This window comes from Entelurus aequoreus, linkage group LG05 (assembly GCF_033978785.1).
Source record: "Entelurus aequoreus isolate RoL-2023_Sb linkage group LG05, RoL_Eaeq_v1.1, whole genome shotgun sequence".
Taxonomy (NCBI): Eukaryota; Metazoa; Chordata; class Actinopteri; order Syngnathiformes; family Syngnathidae; genus Entelurus; species Entelurus aequoreus.
The window spans coordinates 73963842-73990259 of NC_084735.1; the positions used below are offsets into that span (position 1 = coordinate 73963842).

The 26418-nt window shown below is 38.7% G+C and overlaps 1 protein-coding gene across 4 annotated transcripts in view; it reads left to right on the top strand.

Moving 5' to 3' along the window:
• The window catches only part of galnt10 (UDP-N-acetyl-alpha-D-galactosamine:polypeptide N-acetylgalactosaminyltransferase 10 (GalNAc-T10)), a 126077-nt gene that overhangs the window by 53605 nt on the left and 46054 nt on the right, over positions 1-26418 (top strand). For all 4 annotated transcript variants that reach the window (XM_062048901.1, XM_062048898.1, XM_062048900.1 and 1 more), the window contains exons 2-3: positions 22577-22679; positions 22795-22933. In XM_062048901.1, coding sequence (XP_061904885.1) covers positions 22577-22679; positions 22795-22933 — 242 coding nt within the window. The remainder of the gene's footprint in view (positions 1-22576; positions 22680-22794; positions 22934-26418) is intronic.

The window sequence follows — 26418 nt, forward strand, 5'->3', positions numbered from 1 at the left end:
TGACTCGCCTCCATATTTACAGTGTTACGAAACCGCTTTATTATGAAGCTGGCTGTGGCGCGTTCTTTCTGACGTCACTTCCCGTGTGGAGCGCGGTCTTTCTGGGGTCACTTCCTCTCCGAACTCAGTTTGTAAACGATCAATGAGTCCATACAAAGCTAAGAGCCGGAGATTCAACAAATACACGTGTACAAAATTGTCCGAGGAGGGGATCCTTAGACGATAGTTTAGTGTGGCTGAATAAATAATTGTCGTTTAAGGGGTTAGCCGGCTTAGTGTAGACATGACCTTAATTACATCCTGTTGACACAAATGGATGAAGAAATGCTGTTTCTGAAGGTCCAACATAAATGTTACAGGACAGCTATTTGGGCAGCCTGTGTCGACTCCTACCTGGGAGAAGCATGGGAGTGGTTATGAGAAGTGTGTGTACAAAACTCGTCAGGGATGTTGTTACTGCTGTGCTGTTGTTCGCTACAAATACAAGAATAAAGAAGTCATTGTTCTTTGGTCCCGTCTTACCCGATGGCGGTGTACACAAGCAGTTGGGCCAATCCCTGTGCAAATACTGATTGACACTTGGCCTTTTGTCGTCAGTTAAATGGCCACACTAAAAGGCTGCATTAAATTTAATGAGGTAGGGTCACGCTGCCAGGTGACACCTGCTGGATCTCTCTCAGCTTGCTTCTTCCTCTCCTTCTACTCTAAATTTGTAGGTCTGATTTTTGCTTGTCGCGTACAAGACCGTGCGAGTGCATGCAGCCCAAGTGTGTCATGTCCCTCTAATGTCATACTGGGCGCTTTGTGCCGCTCCTTGAATATTAATAGAGCGTAGAAGGGCTTTGAGTAGAGCGGTTTGATGGCAGCGTGGAGGTCCTGATGATGGTGATTAGAAGAGTCGAGGAAGGCGAGACGGCGGCATGTAATAAGACACCTTGTTTGCTTATGCCTCATCACAGCTGGATCATGGGGCTATGAATGTGCAATCTGATGAGTTGGCTGATATGTAAATATGTCATTTCTATGGTAGACCAGCACCAATTCACAATATTCTGTATACAATTCGTCCAAACGTTTATCAGAAGAATCGTGACTGTGTATTCAGAAGAAAATATAGCATGCACACTAGTGTTGTCCCGATACCAATATTTTGGTACCGGTACCAAAATTATTTCGATTCTTTTCGGTACTTTTCTAAATAAAGGGGACCACAAAAAAATTGTATTATTGGCTTTATTTTAACAAAAAATTAGTGAACATAAAAGACAACTCGTCTTTTATCAGTAAGTAAGCAAACAAAGGCTCCTAATAGGGACGGCGTGGCGAAGTTGGTAGAGTGGCTGTGCCAGCAATCGGAGTGTTGCTGGTTACTGGGGTTCAATTCCCACCTTCTACCTTCCTAGTATTGTAATGGTCTCCTTGCAGGTCTTCCCAAAAAAACTGTCAGGCAGCTACAGCTTGTTCAGAACGCTGCTGCTAGAGTTCTAACAAAGACCAAAAAATGTGAGCACATTACACCAATTCTTAAATCCTTACATTGGCTCCCTGTACATCAGAGAATTGATTTCAAAATCCTCCTGCTCAAATATAAATCACTACATGGTCTAGGGCCCAAGTATATCACTGATATGCTCCCACTATATAAGCCCTCTAGATCACTAAGATCTTCTGAGACCAATCTGTTAGCGGTTCCAAGAGTAAACTCAAATCAAGGGAACAAATAGCTGGAATAAACTTCCTGAAGATGTCAGACTCTCCCCAACTCTGACTACTTTTAAAACTAGACTGAAGACTTTTATGTTTACCTTAGCTTTCAGCTAAATCTTTTAATCTTTTAACGTCTGCACTGTTTTTATTTTTATTGTCTGCATTTTAATTTTGCTTTTATTTTCTTTCATTTCACTTTGTTGTCTGTGAAGCACTTTGAGTCTGCCTTGTGTATGAAAAGCGCTATACAAATAAAGTTGCCTTGCCTTGCCTTGCCTAGTCACGTCCGTTGTGTCCTTGGGCAAGACACTTCACCCTTTGCCTCTGATGGCTGCTGGTTAGCGCCTTGCATGGCAGCTCCCGCCATCAGTGTGTGAATGTGTGTGTGAATGGGTGAATGTGGAAATAGTGTCAAAGCGCTTTGAGTACCTTGAAGGTAGAAAAGCGCTATACAAGTATAACCCATTTATTTATCATTTATTTAATTTAGTTGCTGACGTATGCAGTAACATATTGTGTCATTTTCTATACTATTATTTTGTCAGAATTATTAAGGACAAGTGGTAGAAAATTAATTATTAATCTACTTGTTCATTTACTGTTAATATCTGCTTACTTTCTCTTTTTACATGTTCTTAACATGTTCTATCTACACTTCTGTTAAAATGTAATAATCACTTATTCTTCTGTTGTTTGATGCTTTACATTAGTTTTGGATCTTGAGTCATATTACCATCATAGTGCAGTCTACATGTATCTCTTATGTTTGACTGCCATCTACTGGTCACACTTATCATTACACCATGTACCAAATAAAATTGCTTCGAGGTCGGCAAGCAAAACCATACATTAGGCGCACCGGGTTATAGACGCACTGTCGAGTTTTGAGGAAAAAAAATGTTAAGTGTGCCTTATAGTCCGGAAAATACGGTATTCATTTCAGTCCGCTAAACAGAATTAGGAATTTAATGCACAATATACAGCAGGGGTCCCCAAACTACGGCCCGCGGGCCGTGTCCGGCCTGCCAGCGTCCAAAATCAGGCCCGCGGGAAGTCCCAAGTATTAAAAAGAAAAATAAATAAATAATATATATATATATATATATATATATATATATTTTTTTTTTCTTATTTACTTTGTACCACTTGCTACTCACGGTGTCTCCTAGCCGCTCAGGCAAATCTTATTGTCTAAAAATGCATTTTCTCATCGTTAACGTGACATCATCGTGCGCGGAAAGTGCGCTATGTATATATATATATATATATATATATATATATATATATATATATATATATATATATATATATATATATATATATATATTAGGGCTGCAACAGCTAATCGATTAAATCGATTAAAATCGATTATAAAAATAGTTGCCGATTAATTTAGTCTTCGATTCGTTGGATCTATGCTATGCGCATGCGCAGAGGATTTTAAAAAAAAAAAAAAAGAAAGAAATTTATTTTTATTTTTTTAAATAAATCTTTATTTATAAACTGCAACATTTACAAACAGCTGAGAAACAATAATCAAAATAAGTATGGTGCCAGTATGCTGTTTTTTTTAAATAAAATACTGGAAAGGATAGAAATGTAGTTTGTCTCTTTTATCCGATTATTAATCGATTAATCGAAGTAATAATCGACAGATTAATCGATTATCAAATTAATTGTTAGTTGCAGCCCTATTATATATCATATATATCTATATATATTTTATATATATATATATATATATATATATATATATATATATATATATATATATATATATATATATATATATATATATATATATATATATATATATATATATATATACACTACCGTTCAAAAGTTTGGGGTCACCCAAACAATTTTGTGGAATAGCCTTCATTTCTAAGAACAAGAATAGACTGTCGAGTTTCAGAGGAAAGTTCTCTTTTTCTGGCCATTTTGAGCGTTTAATTGACCCCACAAATGTGATGCTCCAGAAACTCAATCTGCTCAAAGGAAGGTCAGTTTTGTAGCTTCTGTAACGAGCTAAACTGTTTTCAGATGTGTGAACATGATTGCACAAGGGTTTTCTAATCATCAATTAGCCTTCTGAGCCAATGAGCAAACACATTGTACCATTAGAACACTGGAGTGATAGTTGCTGGAAATGGGCCTCTATATACCTATGTAGATATTGCACCAAAAACCAGACATTTGCAGCTAGAATAGTCATTTACCACATTAGCAATGTATAGAGTGTATTTCTTTATAGTTAAGACTAGTTTAAAGTTATCTTCATTGAAAAGTACAGTGCTTTTCCTTCAAAAATAAGGACATTTCAATGTGACCCCAAACTTTTGAACGGTAGTGTGTATATATATATATATATATATATATATATATATATATATATGTATATATATATATGTATATATATATATATATATATATATATATATATATATATATATATATATACATATACATATATATATATATATATATATATATACACAGCCCGGCCCCCGGCCAAATTGTTTTAACCCAATGCAGCCCCCGAGTCAAAAAGTTTGGGGACCCCTGATACACAGTGATGACTGCAAACTTCTTCTTTTTTTAATTCCTGTTACTAAACCTGTCTAATTATTGTTGATGTTGTTTTTATCAAACACATAGCTGTTGTAAAGTTTAACAAAATATATGTATTACAGTGTGTCATCATATTTAATATTTTTTCCAAAAACCTTTTAGAAAAAAAAAAAAAGTCCTCCACCTCCTATTGACTTTCTTCCAATATATATTAATATCAATTATTATGTCATTATTGTATTGCGATATTATTGTACATTAGTGGCATTCAGAAATGTTACATAAAATATCGCAAGTTACTCTACTCCTGGTAATTCCCCACTCTTAGTTTGTGTTTTAAAGTCCAACAAGGTTCAAAAAAGAAACACCTCCTTCTTTATAAAAGCCTGCCGTGATTTTAAGTTTTCCATCTGTTCTTCAACATTGATTCCGACTTTCTTCCGACTCGTCCTCTTTTACTGTCCTTCTCGATTACGTCCTCATCCTCTGAGTACCCGCCCACGATCGGTCCAAACACGTGTGCACATTACCTAAAAAACTTTCTTCTCCTTGCCTTGTGTTTCAAGGTCTTGTCGAGCGGCTACAAAAGCCCCGGAGGAACATCACGGACGACGTGCGCTGAAATTTTAATCAGGGTAAAATGGGGCAGCGCAATCTCGCATCTTTTTTCGTATAAATTTGTACAGATGGACTATTTTTGCTTGTCTGGTCCGCGTGTGACTCAGTGAATGCGTCCACCGCTGACAGAGTGGAGGAGAGTGGAGACGAGGTAAAACAGGATGGCAATTTGGGCTTTGTAGAGATGGTGAATAATGGCCTGCACACACTCATCTGCCTCACACTTGACATTAGCACGCAATTCAGGCTTTCCTGTGTCAGGCGGATCCAGACTCACTGATTCTGCATACCTGGATGGATGCTAAGAAAAGTCATTCATTGGAGCAAATGTGGGACATTTTGTTGTCTGGTAACTTCCTGGTAAATGTTTGCAAATTTGCCGATTTCACTACTACTCTATATAAGATGGCGGCGCCCTGCTCGGCTGCGGCTTCAGATGCTCATGGTAGATATAGAACATTTTGGCCAATATACCGGTAAATTCTGTGAATTTCATGGCTGGCTTCCAGCGTGGACACTCCGTGGTAACATACGACCGCCAGACAATTCTGGATGTGGATAGATCGGGCCGTTTTTGACCGAAAGATGCGTATACGTTGGACCTCCTCGCTAGAATCGGAATACTACGCCGACTACATCCAGCGGCCTGTGAAGCAGCGGAGTCAAGTACCAGCGGGGACCGTCGACAGAGGAGACGTAAGCGGTGTGATCGGAAGCAGAAGCGGGGATGCTGAGCAGGGCTAACAACAAAGCTAAAGGCTAATCCTCACAGAACGCCACTTCCTTCCATCCTGCTTTCAAATGTCCGCTCCCTGGAGAACAAACTGGACTACCTTAAACTGGATTTAATTGCAAGACGCGAGATGAGAGACTGCTGCGCCATATTTCTCACAGAAACGTGGCTGAAACCATCCGTTCCGGACGAGGCAGTTAGCATCGAGGAGCTAACTATGTTTCGGTCGGACAGGAGCAGAACTCTCACTGGTAAATCCCGAGGCGGTGGTGTTTGTATATATATCAACAACAACTGGTGCAATCATGTCACTGCTCTCCTGATGTAGAAATATTAACTATAAAATGCAGGCCATTTTATTTACCTTGGGAATTCAGTGCTATGATCTTCACAGCAGTGTACATACCTCCCAGTGCTAACACCAAAGAAGCTTTGAATGCTCTGTACTGCTCCATCAATGAACTGCAATCTACACATCCAGAGGGAGTTTTCATCGTGGCAGGGGATTTTAATCAAGCTACCATGAAAACTGTGTTCCCTCATTTCCATCAATATCAATCAATCAATCAATCAATGTTTATTTATATAGCCCTAAATCACAAGTGTCTCAAAGGGCTGTACAAGCCACAACGACATCCTCGGTACAGAGCCCACATACAACCATTGCAACCATGGGTGGAAGCAAGCTGGACATGGTGTCCAGCAATATTAAACATGCATATAAAGCTGCACCACGCCCTCACCTCGGCTCCTCAGACCATCTATCTGTGATGCTAATTCCTGTATACAAGCCCCTGCTGATCAGGAAGCAAGCTACAGTGAAGCAGGTGAGGACCTGGCCAGAGGGAGCAATGTCAGCATTACAAGACTGCTTCGAAACCACAGACTGTGACATGTTCAAGGCTTCCGCCACCGAAAATCATCACACATGTGTGGAGGAGTATGCAGAGTCTGTGTCCGCATACATTCAGAAGTGCATGGAGGATGTCAGTGTGATCAAGAACATCCCCACACGGGCCAACGAGAAACCCTAGTTAAAAAGTTAAAGTGCCAATGATTGTCACACACACACTAGGTGTAGTGAAATGTGTCCTCTGCATTTGACCCATCCCCTTGTTCACCCCCTGGGAGGTGAGGGTAGCAGTGGGCAGCAGCGGTGCTGCGCCCGGGAATAATTTTTGGTGATTTAACCCCCAATTCCAACCCTTGATGCTGAGTGCCAAGCAGGGAGGTAATGGGTCCCATTTTTATAGTCTTTGGTAGATATTGCACTGGAGAATAATACAATCTGTTGATCAACTTGACATGCATTTGCATCACTGAACTTTGCTAAGCAATGTGGTCTACATACAAAACACAAAGACAAAGATATGTTTCAAAGGGCCAATTTATTTAAGGCCAGAACAAATTGACAAAACTATTTTAAATAGCTGCAACGTAACATACATAAGTAACACACAGCATAATAACAACGTAGTTGTAAAACTGGCTTCACCCAAGGAAGGCACACATGACATACACAAAGCCTAACCAGGCATTTTTTTCTCTCAAGGAATTCGGAAATAAAATCATGTCTTCAGGAGATCAACACTGAACTAAAGCCCAGAACACTCGACGCATTTCCCCAGTTTTAGTTTAGAGATAATGAAAGATTGGCCTGGCCCACTAGGATCCCTCTTTATGTTTGTGAACTTTATAGACTATACATTTAGAGTGATGTGATAATCAAACACTCTAGAAGTCTAGAATGAAAGAGCAACAGTATATCCATCAATCAATCAATGTTTATTTATATAAGAGAATTGACAGAGTGTGTGTACCTTCAGTGCTGAATGATGAGCAGAGGCAGAGTTTGGAGAGTTTTTTTTAGCTCGCTTTCCATTTTTATGTACTCACTTTCCAGGTACATTTAAATTCACAATCTCCAGACCGGTTTAATTACTCCCACAATCCTCCAAAATTAATTGAACAAATATTTCCCAAAGATTAGATATAAACTTTACAATAAAAAAAAAAAAAGATAAACAAATACGGATACAGAGAAAACATCCCAACAGCAATGGCATTGTTTGAAATAACAGTGTAGTAAACAGTGTGCAGCTGCACTGTATGTGGATTCTACAAAAGCATTTGCCACATTCAATTACAATATGATAATCGACACATTATTAGGACATGGCATTAGGGAAGTGGTTCCAAATTGGGTGAAAAGCTACATAACAGAAGGCAATGTGTGAGGATCGGAGAATACACACAAGAGTGCGTATAGTTAATATTGCTTGTAGTGTACCACAGAGGTCAGTTCTGAGTCCAAAACTATTCAGTTTATATACCAAAAACATCTGTAAAGACACAAAAGACAAAGTGAAGACGAGGGCTGTAAAGTGACTTCTTCAAATACAAAATAAAAATAATAATAAATGTTGACAGTAGGTAAAGTAAGAATTGAATGCATTTTTTAAAAGTCTCTTCACTAATTTAGCAAACTAGGTACAGATGTACATACAGTATATTAATACAGTAATTAAAGGCCTACTGAAATGAATTTTTTTTTATTTAAACGGGGATAGCAGATCTATTCTATGTGTCATACTTGATCATTTCGCGATATTGCCATATTTTTGCTGAAAGGATTTAGTATAGAACAATGACGATAAAGAATGCAACTTTTGGTATCTGATAAAAAAAAGGCTTGCCCCTACCGGAAGTAGCGTGACGTAGTCAGTTGAACATATACGCAAAGTTCCCTATTGTTTACAATGATGGCCGCATGAAGTGAGAGAGATTCGGACCGAGAAAGCGACAATTTCCCCATTAATTTGAGCGAGGATGAAAGATTTGTGGATGAGTAAAGTGCAAGTGAAGGACTAGTGGGGAGTTGAAGCTATTCAGATAGGGAAGATGCTGTGAGAGCCGGGGGTGACCTGATATTCAGCTGGGAATGACTACAACAGTAATTAAACACAAGGCATATATATACTCTATTAGCCACAACACAACCAGGCTTATATTTAATATGCCACAAATTAATCCTGCATAAAAACACCTGCGTGTTTGTTATGCTAGCTCCTAGCTCCTATGCTAGCTCCTAGCTCCATAGAACACGCCAATACAATTCAAACACCTGATCAACACACACAATCACTCAGCCCAAAAGACCGTTCACCTAACCCAAGGTTCATAAAGCTTATATATTTTTAAAAAGTTACGTACGTGACGCGCACATACGGTCAAGCTATCAAATGTTTAGCAGCCAAGGCTGCATACTCACGTTACCTGGTATTCAGCTGGGAATGACTAAAACAGTAAATAAACACAAGACATATATTTACTCTATTAGCCACAACACAACCAGGCTTATATTTAATATGACACAAATTAATCCTGCATAAAAACACCTACGTCTTTGTTATGCTAACTCCTAGCTCCTATGCTAGCTCCTAGCTCCATAGAACACGCCAATACAATTCAAACACCTGATCAACACACACAATCACTCAGCCCAAAAGACCGTTCACCTAACCCAAGGTTCATAAAGCTTATATATTTTTAAAAAGTTACGTACATACGCAAAAAAAAGTTGCGCACATACGGTCAAGCGATCAAATGTTTAGAAGCCAAAGCTGCATACTCACAGTAGCACGTCTGCGTCTTTGTCATCCAAATCAAAGTAATCCTGGTAAGAGTCTGTGTTGTCCCAGTTCTCTACAGGCGTCTGTGTATCGAAGTCAAAAGTCCTCCTGGTTAGAGTCTCTGTTATCCGAGTTCTTCCATCTTGACTGCATCTTTCGGGAATGTAAACAAAGAAGCGCCGGCTGTGTACTGTTGTTGCTGACTACGTTCGAAAAATACGTCCATTTCGCACCGACAACTTTCTTCTTTGCTTGCTCAGCTTCCTTCTCCATAATGCAATGAACATGATTGCAACAGATTCACGAACACAGATGTCCAGAATACTGTGGAATTATGAAATGAAAACAGAGCTTTTTCGTATTGGCTTCAATGTTGAAGGCATACCCGTGTTCCCCGGGATACGTCACGCGCATACGTCATCCGCAGAGGCGTTTCGAACCGGAAGTTTAGCGCAAATTTAAAATGTCACTTTATAAGTTAACCCGGCCGTATTGGCATGTGTTATAATGTTAAGATTTCATCATTGATATATAAACTATCAGACTGCGTGGTCGGTAGTAGTGGGTTTCAGTAGGCCTTTAAGACACCCATAAACATTTACATTGTGCACCATTTCTGCATTTACTCTTCCTTAGTTTAAAGGGGAACTGCACTTTTTTTTATGAAATACCTGACGGTGGATGTATTTTTTAAAATGCATTCTAACTCGTAAATAAACGTAAATAAAAGTCTGCTTGCAGCGGAGCCAATGGGAGGTCCTGCCCATAAAACCCAATAAAAAAAACATCCAAAAAGCACCAACAATACTCCATTTACATTTTGTGACTTGAATATTAACCAAGTATTAGTGGTATTGTTATTGTAAGTGTTTACACAGACAAACTATTTATAGCGGCGCCGTGATCGCGAGCTTGTGTGCCAATGTTGACATGATCGACTAATCAGCTGCTTCCTCGTTTCCTTGTGTGTCAGACTTTATTGTAGAGCATAATCACGCATCTCACCTGGATAGTAGAAGGACGAGGATGTATTCCGACAAGTTGGGACACTTTGACAGCCAAATTAGACCTGGAAATGGCGAGAGCTACACGAAAAGACGCTTGGTTCCACCCCCTTCTTTTCTTTGCAAGGATTATGAGTCATTCTTCATCTAAATGGGAATATATGAACATCCTAGCAGTCGGCATCCTAATGACAGCAGAACTTGTACAGTTAGTGATGTTATTAAGTGTTTGTTGGCTCTCATAAAGTCTGCCGTGAGTAGAAATCAGCGAAAGCGAACATGCTTTTAATGATCAAAATATGTAAACATGAAGTGTTATTATAAATGTGCCCGTTACTACATTACATATATACAAACCCCGTTTCCATATGAGTTGGGAAATTGTGTTAGATGTAAATATAAACGGAATACAGTGACTTGCAAATACTTTTCAACCCATATTCAATTGAATGCACTACAACGACAAGATATTTGATGTTCAAACTCATAAACTTTATTTTTTTTTGCAAATAATAATTAACTTAGAATTTTATGGCTGCAACACGTGCCAAAGTAGTTGGGAAAGGGCATGTTCACCACTGTGTTACATGGCCTTTCCTTTTAACAACACTCAGTAAACATTTGGGAACTGAGGAGACACATTTATTAAGCTTCTCAGGTAGAATTATTTCCCATTCTTGCTTGATGTACAACTTAAGTTGTTCAACAGTCCGGGGGTCTCCGTTGTGGTATTTTAGGCTTCATAATGCGCCACACATTTTCAACGGGAGACAGGTCTGGATTACAGGCAGGCCAGTCTAGTACCCGCACTCTTTTATTATGAAGCCACGTTGATGTAACACGTGGCTATGCATTGTCTTTCTGAAATAAGCAGGGGCGTCCATGGTAACGTTGCTTGGATGGCAGCATATGTTGCTCCAAAACCTGTATGTACCTTTCAGCATTAATGGCGCCTTCACAGATGTGTAAGTTACCCATGTCTTGGGCACTAATACACCCCCATACCATCACAGATGCTGACTTTTCTACTTTGCACCTATAACAATCCGGATGGTTCTTTTCCTTTTGGTCCGGAGGACACAACGTCCACAGTTTCCAAAAACAATTTGAAATGTGGACTCGTCAGACCACAGTCACTTTTCCACTTTGTATCAGTCCATCTTAGATGAGCTCAGGCCCAGCGAAGCTGACGGCGTTTCTGGGTGTTGTTGATAAACGGTTTTCGCCTTGCATAGGAGAGTTTTAACTTGCACCTACAGATGTAGCGACCAACTGTAGTTACTGACAGTGGGTCCCTGAAGTGTTCCTGAGCCCATGTGGTGATATCCTTTACACACTGATGTCGCTTGTTGATGCAGTACAGCCTGAGGGATCGAAGGTCACGGGCTTAGCTGCTTACGTGCAGTGATTTCTCCAGATTCTCTGAACCCTTTGATAATATTACGGACCGTAGATGGTGAAATCCCTAAATTCCTTGCAATAGCTGGTTGAGAAAGGTTTTTCTTAAACTGTTCAACAATTTGCTCACGCATTAGTTGACAAAGTGGTGACCCTCGCCCCATTCTTGTTTGTGAATGACTGAGCATTTCATGGAATCTACTTTTATACCCAATCATGGCACCCACCTGTTCCCAATTTGCCTGTTCACCTGTGGGATGTTCCAAATAAGTGTTTGATGAGCATTCCTCAACTTTATCAGTATTTATTGCCACCTTTCCCAACTTCTTTGGCATGTGTTGCTGGCATCAAATTCTAAAGTTAATGATTATTTGCAAAAAAAAAAAGTTTATTAGTTTGAACATCAAATATGTTGTCTTTGTAGCATATTCAACTGAATATGGGTTGAAAATGATTTGCAAATCATTTTATTCCGTTTATATTTACATATAACACAATTTCCCAACTCATATGGAAACGGGGTTTGTACTTACATCATGTATATAAACCCTAATGGAGCTGTTTGGATTTTTTCTAAGGGCTTTATAGGCAGAATAGAGAGTCTCTCATAGGCTCCATTGTAAACAGACTTTTGATCGCATTTATTTAATATTTAGAGTGCATTGTCTTTCATAATGATTGTGAACAGACTCTGGGGCAGACTGGCTCATACAGGCATATGCATGGTCCACTGTTGCCATTTCTAATACAAAGTAGCGTATAGTTCTAACTTATATTTGTCAGTAGACTCAATATGGAGGCGCTAAAATCCCCAACATGAATGATTGGGAAAAGACACAGTCGAAGTGGAGGCATGTAAATAAGACCACCCACGAAACGGCGCATCCTGAAGAGACAGTCAGAAAGCGGCTTGAAGGTGGTCTGTAAAACATAATCGGTGCAACATTTTGACCAAAGCACCATTATTACATGTTATGTAGACCACAGGGAAGTGTTTTAAATGCAGACAAAAAATTCTCAACAATCAATTATCATTTATCACGCCAATGCCTACAGTTGGTCAAAATTTGTATACAGGAAAAGGTCAATTGCGTTTAATCCACCTAAATACATCACAAGCATAAATAAAACAAGTTAATTTAACAATACCCCGACTCGTTTGTCAGCATAATCTTCAAGACAAATCGCACAACAATATTATATGTTATATATTATATGTATTTATATTATTGACATGTGAATAATGCTCTATAATAGACTATATTTATATTAGTCACACGTGAATAATGCTGTATAATAGACTGTATTTATATTATTCACAAAAATACCTAAGTGTTTATTGTTTATTGTGAGCGAACTGTGGTGCTGAATTTTCCCCAGGGATCAATAAAGTACTTTCTATTCTATTCTAAAGTCTGACGTACATCCATGAAGTTGCTAAAAAAAAATCCAATCCAATCCACTTTATTTATATAGCACATTTCAAAAGTTTGGGGTCACCCAAACAATTTTGTGGAATAGCCTTCATTTCTAAGAACAAGAATAGACTGGCAAGTTTCAGATGAAAGTTCTCTTTTTCTGGCCATTTTGAGCGTTTAATTGACCCAACAAAATGTGATGCTCCAGAAACTCAATCTGCTCAAAGGAAGGTCAGTTTTGTAGCTTCTGTAACGAGCTAAACTGTTTTCAGATGTGTGAACATGATTGCACAAGGGTTTTCTAATCATCAATAAGCCTTCTGAGCCAATGAGCAAACACATTGTACCATCAGAACACTGGAGTGATAGTTGCTGGAAATGGGCACCTATGTAGATATTGCACCAAAAACCAGACATTTGCAGCTAGAATAGTCATTTACCACATTAGCAATGTATAAAGTGTATTTCTTTAAAGTTAAGACTAGTTTAGAGTTATCTTCATTGAAAAGTACAGTGCTTTTCCTTCAAAAATAAGGACATTTCAATGTGACCCCGAACTTTTGAACGGTAGTGTAAACAGACTAGTTCAAATCGAAATCCACATTGAAGACATAAATATGTCAAATTCAAAAGTGTATAAACCTACTCAGTGGCCTTGTGGTTAAAGTGTCCGCCCTGAGATCAGTAGGTTGTGAGTTCAAACCCCGGCCGAGTCATACCAACGAGTAAAAAGATGGGTCCCATTAACTCCCTGCTTGGCGCTCAGCATCAAGGGTTGGAATTGGGGGTTAAATCACCAAAAATGATTTCCGGGCGTGGCCACCGCTGCTGCCCACTGCTCCCCTCACTTCCCAGGGGGTGAACAATGGGATGGGTCAAATGCAGAGAAACAATTTCACCACACCTATTGTGTGTGTGACTATCATTGGTACTTTAACTTTAACTTAACATCAGACATTGAAAAAATGTCAGACATATTTTAATAATAGTGTTCATGATGTGTACATAACAAGTCTCACTGACAATGAGCACACACCTACACACTCTGTGATAACACACTAGTTAGTATTCGGTGTCATATTACCGTGAACCAGCAGACGGGTTAATAATTCATGGTAATTGTGCCGTGTTACTCGTGCCATTTGTATTTAAAGCACCAGGCCAATTACGTCTTCCTGTTGAACTAATTAGTTCTGCATTGTGCTGTGATCCTTAAATCATGCTGCAATGTAAGTTAAAGTCACTTAGCATGTAAAATGACTAAGCGGATGAACAAAACCAAAACTCTCTTTTTGCATGTTGAGTGACAGCTCCGAGCCGTGGTGTGTGCTGCTATGTACATGAAACGTCTGCTGTTTAGTGCGTCACGGCAATTGATATTCACCTCACTAGGTCACCAAGCGTGAAATAGGAGAGTATACTTTCTGTGGGAAAGCTCTCGGTGGAGGCTGCTGCTCGGGAGAAATCTCTTCACTGTCACGGATATTGTCAGGAAAGAAAAGCCGGTGGTATAAGTGGATTTTTTATTTTTTTATTTCACAAGTCGTAGCGCTAGGAAACTGACTTTATCTCAGGTTTCTAGATTGATTATGGTTATTGGTTCAACCATGCACTCAATACCTTTTCTCATGTCAATAAGATGCTTGTTTTCCCCTCAAATAGTTAGGATAAGGGTGTCATTTTTTCATGTGCAGTGTTCCCTCCATTATCAAGAGGCCACTTTATTTTTATTGTTTTACTTATTTAGCATACCTAAAAGTTATCGACCTTAAAAAAAAAGAAATACAAGTTTATTGCTTTGAGTTAATTTGCTTTATTTACTCAGTATGTTAAGTAAATATTGACCTAATGCCTAATTTATTTATTTTTTAGTAAAACTGGCGTGTTAAACACAATGCAAAATAAAATGGGATATCAATCAAGATCAGATGATATGAACAAAAATGTTTTTTGCCATATCGCCCTGCCTTAGTTACTTGTATTAGCATTATCATTATTATTATTATCATTATATCAAAATTACATTACATTAGTGCTTAAAGGGGAACTGTACTTATATATGTAGTGTAGTATCAGGCACATTTATAATAACATCTAATATTTACGCATTTTTGCTCATTTTAAGCATTCAAAGCACATTCATTTCAAAAACGCATCACAACATTCCTTTTTTTCTCTCCCGAATCGTCACTTATTATTAATCACTGCGTCACTTCCTGTCAATGAGAAAGGACGCAAAGAAAAAAGGCTCCGCTTCCGCTACCGGAGTTTTTGTTAAGTCTGAAGATTTTGACCACTGATTTGCGATCACAGCCACAGGGGAGTCACCTGGCATCTTCGATCTGATTTTGGTCAGTTGAGAGGCACTGATACGCTGAAATAAGGCGAGTTGGAAGAGCCGTTAGCCTCAAGCCAACGGCGCCTCCCGCAGTTCAAAGCGGTTGCCTAGCAACCAAAAGCTACGGCGAGTTTACAGCTGTTTTAAAGTGATCCCGACGTCGCAGAGTGATATAAGTTGACAGGCTGACACCTCAAATTGATCTCTGAACGGCGCAAGGTACGAAATTGTTGAAAAAACAAGTTAAAAGTGCCGCAAGTCGCTAAAGAAGTAACTGCCGTTAAGACATAAGATCGAGGCATTGACGTCAGCGACTGCCGCGATGCCAAACGTTAAAGGATTGACTGGAAAGACTGATTTGAAGCTGGGCACAGAACATGATGGGAATCAAGAAGGGATACTACAAAAACTATTCCAGGAATTTAAAGAAGAAATGATAGAAAAATGGGAAGAAATGATGGATGGATGGAAAGAGGACATGAAAGAAATGAAAAAAGAGAACAACTCCAGAAATAAAGAAGCCACTGAAATGAGCAAACAAATGAAGACCCTTCAAGAAGACAACAACATGCTGAGGAACATCATAGATGAAATGGATCAGGATAAACGAATGAATGATATCATCGTGACAGGGCACCGAATTAAACCAAGATCCTATGCGAAAGCTGTGAATAATGAAGGTGAACCAGATGGGAATCAAGAAGGGATACTACAAAAAATACTCCAGGAACTTAAAGAAGAAATGATAGAAAAATGGGAAGAAATGATGGATGGATGGAAAGAGGATATGAAAGAAATGAAAGAAGAAATGAAAGAAATGAAACAAGAGAACAACTCCAGAAATAAAGAAGCCACTGAAATGAGCAAACAAATGAAGACCCTTCAAGAAGACAACAACATGCTGAGGAACATCATAGATGAAATGGATCAGGATGAACAAATGAATGATATCATCGTGACAGGGCACCGAATTAAACCAAGATCCTATGCGAAAGCTGTGAATAATGAAGGTGAACCAGATGGGAATCAAGAAGGGATACTACAAAAAATACTCCAGGAACTTAAAGAAGAAATGATAGAAAAATGGGAAGAAATGATGGATGGATGGAAAGAGGATATGAAAGAAATGAAAGAAGAAATGAAAGAAATGAAACAAGAGAACAACTCCAGAAATAAAGAAGCCACTGAAATGAGCAAACAAATGAAGACCCTTCAAGAAGACAACAACATGCTGAGGAACATCATGGATGAAATGGATCAGGATAAACGAATGAATGATATCATCGTGACAGGGCACCAAATTAAACCAAGATCCTATGTGAAAGCTGTGAATAATGAAGGTAAACCAGATGGGAATCAAGAAGGGATACTACAAAAAATACTCCAGGAACTTAAAAAAGAAATGATAGAAAAATGGAAAGAAATGATGGATGGATGGAAAGAGGATATGAAAGAAATGAAAGAAAAAATGAAAGAAATGAAACAAGAGAACAACTCCAGAAATAAAGAAGCCACTGAAATGAGCAAACAAATGAAGACCCTTCAAGAAGACAACAACATGCTGAGGAACATCATAGATGAAATGGATCAGGATAAACGAATGAATGATATCATCGTGACAGGGCACCGAATTAAACCAAGATCCTATGCGAAAGCTGTGAATAATGAAGGTGAACCAGATGGGAATCAAGAAGGGATACTACAAAAACTATTCCAGGAATTTAAAGAAGAAATTATAGAAAAATGGGAAGAAATGATGGATGGATGGAAAAAGGATATGAAAGAAATGAAACAAGAGAACAACTCCAGAAATAAAGAAGCCACTGAAATGAGCAAACAAATGAAGACCCTTCAAGAAGACAACAACATGCTGAGGAACATCATGGATGAAATGGATCAGGATAAACGAATGAATGATATCACTGTGACAGGGCACCGAATTAAACCAAGATCCTATGCGAAAGCTGTGAATAATGAAGGTGAACCAGATGGGAATCAAGAAGGGATACTACAAAAAATACTCCAGGAACTTAAAGAAGAAATGATAGAAAAATGGGAAGAAATGATGGATGGATGGAAAGAGGATATGAAAGAAATGAAAAAAGAGAACAACTCCAGAAATAAAGAAGCCACTGAAATGAGCAAACAAATGAAGACCCTTCAAGAAGACAACAACATGCTGAGGAACATCATAGATGAAATGGATCAGGATAAACGAATGAATGATATCATCGTGACAGGGCACCAAATTAAACCAAGATCCTATGTGAAAGCTGTGAATAATGAAGGTGAACCAGATGGGAATCAAGAAGGGATACTACAAAAACTATTCCAGGAATTTAAAGAAGAAATTATAGAAAAATGGGAAGAAATGATGGATGGATGGAAAAAGGATATGAAAGAAATGAAAGAAGAAATGAAAGAAATGAAAAAAGAGAACAACTCCAGAAATAAAGAAGCCACTGAAATGAGCAAACAAATGAAAACCCTTCAAGAAGACAACAACATGCTGAGGAACATCATAGATGAAATGGATCAGGATAAACGAATGAATGATATCATCGTGACAGGGCACCGAATTAAACTAAGATCCTATGCGAAAGCTGTGAATAATGAAGGTGAACCAGATGGGAATCAAGAAGGGATACTACAAAAAATACTCCAGGAACTTAAAGAAGAAATGATAGAAAAATGGGAAGAAATGATGGATGGATGGAAAGAGGATATGAAAGAAATGAAAGAAGAAATGAAAGAAATGAAACAAGAGAACAACTCCAGAAATAAAGAAGCCACTGAAATGAGCAAACAAATGAAGACCCTTCAAGAAGACAACAACATGCTGAGGAACATCATAGATGAAATGGATCAGGATAAACGAATAAATGATATCATCGTGACAGGGCACCGAATTAAACCAAGATCCTATGCGAAAGCTGTGAATAATGAAGGTGAACCAGATGAAATGGATATGGTCTCAGCAGAACAGCAAGTGGTCAACTTTCTGCAATCAAAAGAAATTGAAATTGACATTAATACCATCGAAACATGCATCCCACTGAACGGAAGAAGCAACAACGCCACTCCAGTCGTGCTCGTGAAGCTCATAAACAGAAAATCTAAAATGGCATTGCTGAGACAGGGAAAGAAGCTGAAGGGAACAAATGTGTACATGAATGAGCATCTCACAAAACGTAATGCTGGAATCGCCAAGAAAGCACGCGACTTGAGAAAGCAGGGAAAAATCCAGGGAACTTGGAGCGCCAACTGTAAAATCTACATCAAGCTGAATGGAGGTCCAGAAGCAAGAGTAATTGTTGTCCATGACATCAAGGAGCTGGACAATTTTTAAAGTTTACACAGCTACCACAACAACGATGATAATGGACTCTGACAGAAAACAAGCACCTAAATTCAGCATCGACACTACTATGTTCCAAGGGACGACTAAACAAGAGGACCTACATTCAGGATTGCATCCACCTACACTTATAGAGATTATTGAAACAACATCAAAGATTGTTGAACAAGAAAATATGGAACTAAAACATTTCTGCAAGAAAGATCACAAAAACCAGGATTTGGAAAATGATATAGATCCAGATACACATTTTTTCTCCCACATCAGTAATAGTTGTTTTTATTATACAGATGATCAATATAATAGCAACATTGAATGTGATAACAAATTGTCAATTATTCATTTTAATAGCAGAAGCTTGTATGCAAATTACAACAACATTAAGAACTTTTTGGAACACATCAACGAACCCTTCAAAGTGATTGCTGTCACGGAAACATGGATTGATGATAAAAAAGGAATAGATTTTGATCAAACTATAACCTGCTACCCAAGAATATACAACAATTCTTCTCAAAAAAAGAGGAGAAATATAATCTTAGAGAAAAATGTAATTTAAAACATTTGTACGCACGTACAACACTTAAGACCTTCAGTATATGAGTATGTGGAATTAAATTATGGAATGGATTAAGCAAAGCAATCAAACAATGTACTAATATGATCCACTTCAAGAGACTCTTCAAACTTAAAGTGTTTACAAAGTACAAAGAAGAAGAACCATGACAAACATTCTCAATTTATTTCATCCATCCATTCATTCATTCTTAAAGTAATCTTACTTATTTCATCATATGAAATATGACTTACTTCACCAATTATTATTATTAAATTCTTACTATTATTTATTTATTTATTTATTTTTATTGTGATTACTTATGGAGTTTATTGTGAATAAATTGTGAACAGGAAGTGAACAAAAAGTTTTAGCAACTGTTATGTAAAGAAAAGGGGTAGGATTAAATAAGCTCTGCTTCTTCCGACTCCTTTTCGAACATGTTGAAAAGAGAAACTGGAAATTGTGATGTATCATGTTGTATGCTTGCATGTTCGAAATAAACTCAAACTCAAACTGCAGACTTCATGAAAGCCAACAAACATAATAAAACAACACTTACTGCACAAGGTCTGCTGTCATTAGGATGATGACTGCTTGGATGTTCATAATCCACGTAAAGAAAAGGGGGGTGGAACCAAGCGTATTTTTGTGTCGTTCTCGGCATTTCCGCGTCTAAATTGGCTGTCAAAGTGTACCAACTTGTCGGAATACACTTTCATCCTACTATCCAGGTGAGAGGCCTGATTTATGATCTAGAAAAAGTTTGACGAGCGAGAAAACGAGGAAGCAGCTCGTTGGTCGATCATGTCAACATTTGCGCGCAAGCTCATGACCACAGTGCTACTATAGTTTGTCTACGTTAGCGCTTATAACAACAATATCACTAATACTTGGTTAATATTCGAGTTACAAAATGTAAATGGAGTTTTGTCGGCGTGTTTTGGTTCGGTATTTATTGCGTTTTATGGGCGGAATAGAGGACCTTCAAAAAAAGTGCAGTTCCCCTTTAAGTTGGTCTCAAAATAATGCTGACATTATGTCATTAATCGGCAATAAATCGAAGGACAATATATCATCCAGCAAAATTTGTTATTGGCCCAGGCCTACCTCCACACACTCCACACAGCTTTCACACGCACTAATAACTATAAATGCGCCTAAAACCCTTCATATACTCTAAAACCTACGTCATTTTAACATGAAATCTAAATGGTTACGCAATGTGTTCAATGATACTATACAAATCTGCGATGTACTGAGGCCGCAGTAAGTGAACCGCAAAGTGGGGAAGGAACACTAATTCATTAGTACAGTGGTATCTTGGTTTAGTAATGCTTAGTAATGTGTTCCAAATGGTCAGATAAAATTATGCCAGTTGTGCCAGGAGTGGCTCTAAGAAAATGTAATCGAAACATAAAATCACAGCAATAATGATTTAGCTGTATTTTTTTTTAACATGTATGAGTTGATTACATTTCTTGCTGCATGGAACAGATCAGGGTGTGAATGCGAAACCATTTTCTTCAGCTAAACTCAGACAAAACTGAAATCCTGGTCTGTAGCCCACAGAAGCAAATGGAAACTATTATTAGTCACCTTGAGACAGTCTCCCTGAAACCTAATAGACAGGTTAGAAATAGGGGTAATAATGAACTCAGGCTTGAATTTTAACAGCCACATTGTGTCAAGAACATCAGCAGCTTTTTACCAACTAAAACATTGCCAAAATCAGAGGATTGTTGTCCAAAGCAGACTTAGAAATACTAATCCATGCCTTTGTATCCAGCAAGTTAGACTACTGTAATAGCATTCTCACTGGGCTCTCTAAACGAGCTGTTAAGCAGCCGCGGTACATCCAGAATGCTGCTGCTGGAGTCCTGACTAGAACCAGGAAATACGACCATATTTTTCCAGTGCTTAAGTCACTGCACTGGCTTCCTGTTACTCAGAGAACAAACTTTAAAACAGCTCTCCTTGTGTACAAGTCTTTTCATGGTCTTGTGTTAGAGACATATGAACCATCTCAAGCTCTGAGAACCTCAGGGAGTGGTCTCCTTCTGGTGCCCAGAGTCAGGACCAAACACGGTGAGACTGCGTTTCAGTTTTACGCTCCTAAAATCTGGAATAGTCTTCCTGAAGATGTGAGACAGGTCTCCGATGTTGGCAATGTTCAAATCCAGCCTGAGAACATTTAAAAAAAAAAAAAAAGTTAAAGTACCAATAATAGTCACACACACACTAGGTGTGGTGAAATTACCCTCTGCATTTGACACATCCCCTTGTTCCATCCCTTGGGATGTAAGGGGAGCAGTGAGCAGCAGCGGTAGCCACGCTCAGGAATCATTTTGGTGATTTATTCCTCAATTCCAACCCTTGATGCTGAGTGCCAAGCAGGGAGGTAGTGGGTCCCATTTTTATAGTCTTTGGTATGATTCGGCCAGGGTTTAAACTCACGACCTACCAAACTCAGGGCGGACACTAACCACAAGGCCACCGAGCAGTGCATAGGATTTAATTGTGCATATGACAACTGAAGGTATTTTACCTACAATATTTGATGTTAATTTTAATTATGATTGTTTCTATGACGATTGTGTTTTGATTTTAATTAGAATTCTGACTATTTTTAATAATTATTTCATTTATTTTTGGCCTTTTTGTAAGTTTCTGTAAATCACTTTGAATTGCCTTGTATACGAATTAATTGTGCTGTCTAAATAAACTTGCTATCCTTTTTTTGGTTTTTTACAGAATCATAAAACATTTGTGTGATTGCTGCATACATTATTGTAAATGACAGAGAATGTTAATTGTTAGGAAATGATTGTGGATAATTCACATCTTGAAGCATTATAACTATCTTGGGTCTGGATTTAATCAGTTGGTTAGCATGCTAATTTTGCATCTTAGGAAATGTTAGTGGTTATCATCTCTGTCAGTTTGCAAAAAACTGAGACATTTTCTGTAAAATGTCATAGTCTGCCCCAACACTAACAACCGAATAAATGCAGTTTTTCGACAAAACTGTTGGTTTGTTAGCTTCTTAGCAGATTTACATCACTGATTCTCATAAAACTTTGTGGATTGATCATTGATGGTACATCTGCATTACAAGAACCCATTATTTTTTGCTGCAAAGTGGGATAATAATGTTGATATACAAAGTAATTTTTTTCGTGCATTACACGTCTGATGTGGGGGTTTTTTGTCGTTATATGCTTATGTCATTCTTCTTTTCAGGGTTTGAATCGACTACGGAAAGACAATCAAAACGGACGCGATAGCGTTTCGAGGAAAGACTGGCATAACTACGAAGCAATCAAAAGGGATGCCGCCCGATCCGGTCAGTCACTCGTCAGCAATGACTCGTATATGTTTGCATAATGTAATTTAAACATTGAATTGAAAACTTGCAGCTTTTTACTGTATGTTGAGTGAGTACAAACTGTTTGATTTAGGAAATGGTGAACAAGGGAAAGCATTCCCGCTCACGGACGCCGACCGGGTGGACCAGGCCTACAGGGAGAACGGCTTCAACATTTACGTGAGCGACAGGATCTCCCTGAACCGCTCCATCCCTGACATACGCCATCCGAAGTGAGTCTTAATGAGTTATGAATAGGGATGTAACAATATGAACGTTTAACACCACAATTATCTTTATTATTACCACGATATTGTTGAATGTGCTCAAAAAGTACCATATTTTCCGGACTATAAGGCGCACTTTAAATCTTTTTTTTTTTCACAAAACTCGACAGTGCGCCTTATAACCCGGTGCGCCTAATGTAAGGAATACGTTTTGGTTGAGCTTACACTACCTCGAAGCTATTTTACTTGGTACATGGTGTAATGATAAGTGTGACCAGTAGATGGCAGTCAAACATAAGAGATAAGTGTAGACTGCACTATGATTGCAATATGTCTCAAGTAAACAACACCAACATTTTAAATGTTCCATAGAAAATATAGAACATTACACACGGCGCTCAAAAATCTATCAAAATGTTTTACTACGACTTTGGTAAGCTATGAAGCCGCACCACTTGAAGGATTGTCGGCGCATTAAACATATGAGTATTATAATGGTGTGTGTATAAGGTAAAACATATTATCTGGCGTTTTGTTTCGCAATATTATGCAAAAGCAACTTTTCTTACCTTCTGGTACCTGCTGATCTGTATTTGGGATCTGTAGAAGTCCTGAAAAATTGTGCGGGTCCGCGAGTCGATAAGCTTTTTTCTGCTTCTGTTTCTGTTTTCTGTTTCTGTTTCTGTTTTCTGTTTCCTCTATCTTCTTGTGGGACATTTATCCTCCACTGTTGCCATTTGTAATATAAAGTAGTGTACAGTTCTTATTTATATCTGTCAGTAAACTCGCCATGAAAGCGCTAAAACATACCGGTGTACATTACATTATTCACTCAAGGAACTTTAGTTATTAGAGTTCCGGTCGGACGGTTTTTCACGGGACACATTTCTGTGTTGTTGTTTCCGGGTGAAGAGATGCTGCTCCGTTATTGTTTTAAGGAAATTCTGAATGTCATTAAAACAGTTAGCGCCATCTTTTGACACTTCTTCCACTCCCGTCCTTGCACGCTACACCGCTACAACAAAGATGACGGGGAGAAGACGCTGCCGAAGGTGAGCCACGTAAATAAGACCGCCCATAAAACGGCGCATCCGGAAGCGACTGTCAGAAAGCGGCTTGAAGATGATCTGTAAAACATAATCTATGCATCATTTTGACCAAAGAACCACCATTACATGTTATGTAGACCACAAGGAAGTGTTTTTAAATGTAGAAAAAATAATAATAATAATATGACTTTTTTAATGTGCCCTATAATCCAGTGCACCTTATACAGTATATGAAAAAAGAGCCTTATAATCCGGTGCGCCCTATGGTCCGGAAAATACGGTACTAATACACACACTGAAATCTCTCGACCTAGTATCTTTTTAAATAACTAAAACAAATAGACAGTGTTAGAAACCCCACTATTTTGCATATTTTGTTTCTTACGCGTCACAGATACTGTTTGAGTTTTAGGATTTTATCTGTTTTAATGGCTAAGCTTTAAAGGCCTACTGAAATTAATTGTTTTTATTTAAACGGGAATAGCAGATCCATTCTATGTGTCATACTTGATCATTTCGCGATATTGCCATATTTTTGCTGAAAGGATTTAGTAGAGAAAATCGATGATAAAGTTTGCAACTTTTGCTCGCTGATAAAAAAAAAGCCTTGCCTGTACCGGAAGTAGCGTGACGTCACAGGAGGTAATATTCCTCACAATTTTCCTTTGTTTACAATGGAGCGAGAGAGATTCGGAGCGACAAAGCGACGATTTCCCCATTAATTTGAGCGAGGATGAAAGATTTGTGGATGAGGAACTTTAGAGTGAAGGACTAGAGAGGCAGTGATGGACGTATCTTTTTTCGCTCTGACCGTAACTTAGGTACAAGCTGGCTCATTGGATTCCACACTCTCTCCTTTTTGTATTGTGAATCACGGATTTGTATTTTAAACCACCTCGGATACTATATCCTCTTGAAAATGAGAGTCGAGCACGCGAAATGGATATTCAAAGTGACTTTTATCTCCACGACAATACATCGGTGACACACTTAGCTACTGAGCTAACGTGATAGCATAGTTCTCAAATGAAGATAGAAACAAAAGAAATAAACCCCTGACTGGAAGGATAGACAGAAGATCAACAATACTATTAAACCATGTACATGTAACTACACGGTTACATCAACAGCCGTGCTCACCTGCGTTCCAGCGATCGACGGCGCGACGAAGGACACCCATCATCGACGAAGCTCTGTAGCATGAGCTAACGTGATAGCATCGGTCTCAAATGCAGATAGAAACAAAAGAAATAAATCCCTGACTGGAAGGATAGACAGAAGATCAACAATACTATTAAACCATGTACATGTAACTACACGGTTAAAAATTCTCAGCCTGGTAAAGCTTAACAATGCTGTTGCTAACGACGCTAAGGCTAATTTAGCAACTTAGCAACCGGACCTCACAGAACTATGTACTCTATGTACTATGATAAAAACATTAGCGCTCCACCTACGCCAGCCAGCCGTCATCTTCCCATCAATAGCCGTGCTCACCTGAGTTCCAGCGATCGACGGCGCGACGAAGGACTTCATCCGTGGGTTTGGCGGCTAGCATCGGCTAGGCGTCTGCTAAGTAAGTAGTCCTTGTTGTGTTGCTGTAAGTATTGTACTTAGCCGCTAATACGCCGATCGATCCCACCTACAACGTTCTTCTTTGCAGCCTCCATTGTTCATTAAACAAATTGCAAAAGATTCACCAACACAGATGTCCAGAATACTGTGGAATTATGAAATGAAAACAGAGCTTTTTCTACGGGCTCCGAATACTTCCCTTGCCCTCGTGACGTCACACGCATACGTCAGCATAATAAAACGTTTTTAACCGGAAGTGTGGCGGGAAATTTAAAATCGCACTTTATAAGTTAACCCGGCCGTATTGGCATGTGTTGCAATGTTAAGATTTCATCATTGATATATAAACTATCAGACTGCGTGGTCGGTAGTAGTGGCTTTCAGTAGGCCTTTAAGATGTATTAAAGTGAAAAGTGCGTTACAAATATTTAATTTAAACAACCCTTTAGAGGTGAGAAATAAATTGTGTTAAACTAGGCTAGCTGTTACGCTTGGGTGGCATGGTAATGCGCAGATCGTTTCCCCAAGATGCAGACGGAACTCCGGAGGCAGTGTGCATGTAGGAAAATTATTTATTTTCCATAAATCAGTCAAGAATAAAAAAATGCAGGAAAAGCGTGCCGATAGCACGGGAAGCTAAAGCAAAGCTATGGAAAGGCTTAGCATCGAAAACACAAACAAGAAGTAAGGATCATCAAACGTAAATGTTACATGAAGCAAACAAAACAGCCAGACAGTATGGCGAAAGGCAGGAATAAATAGCTCTCTGATTAGTGCCTGGGAGCAGGTAATCAGAGGCAGGTGAAAATAATCAGCACCCATGGCAACCAGGAAACACAAACCCAGGAGTGCTGAAACAGAACTAAG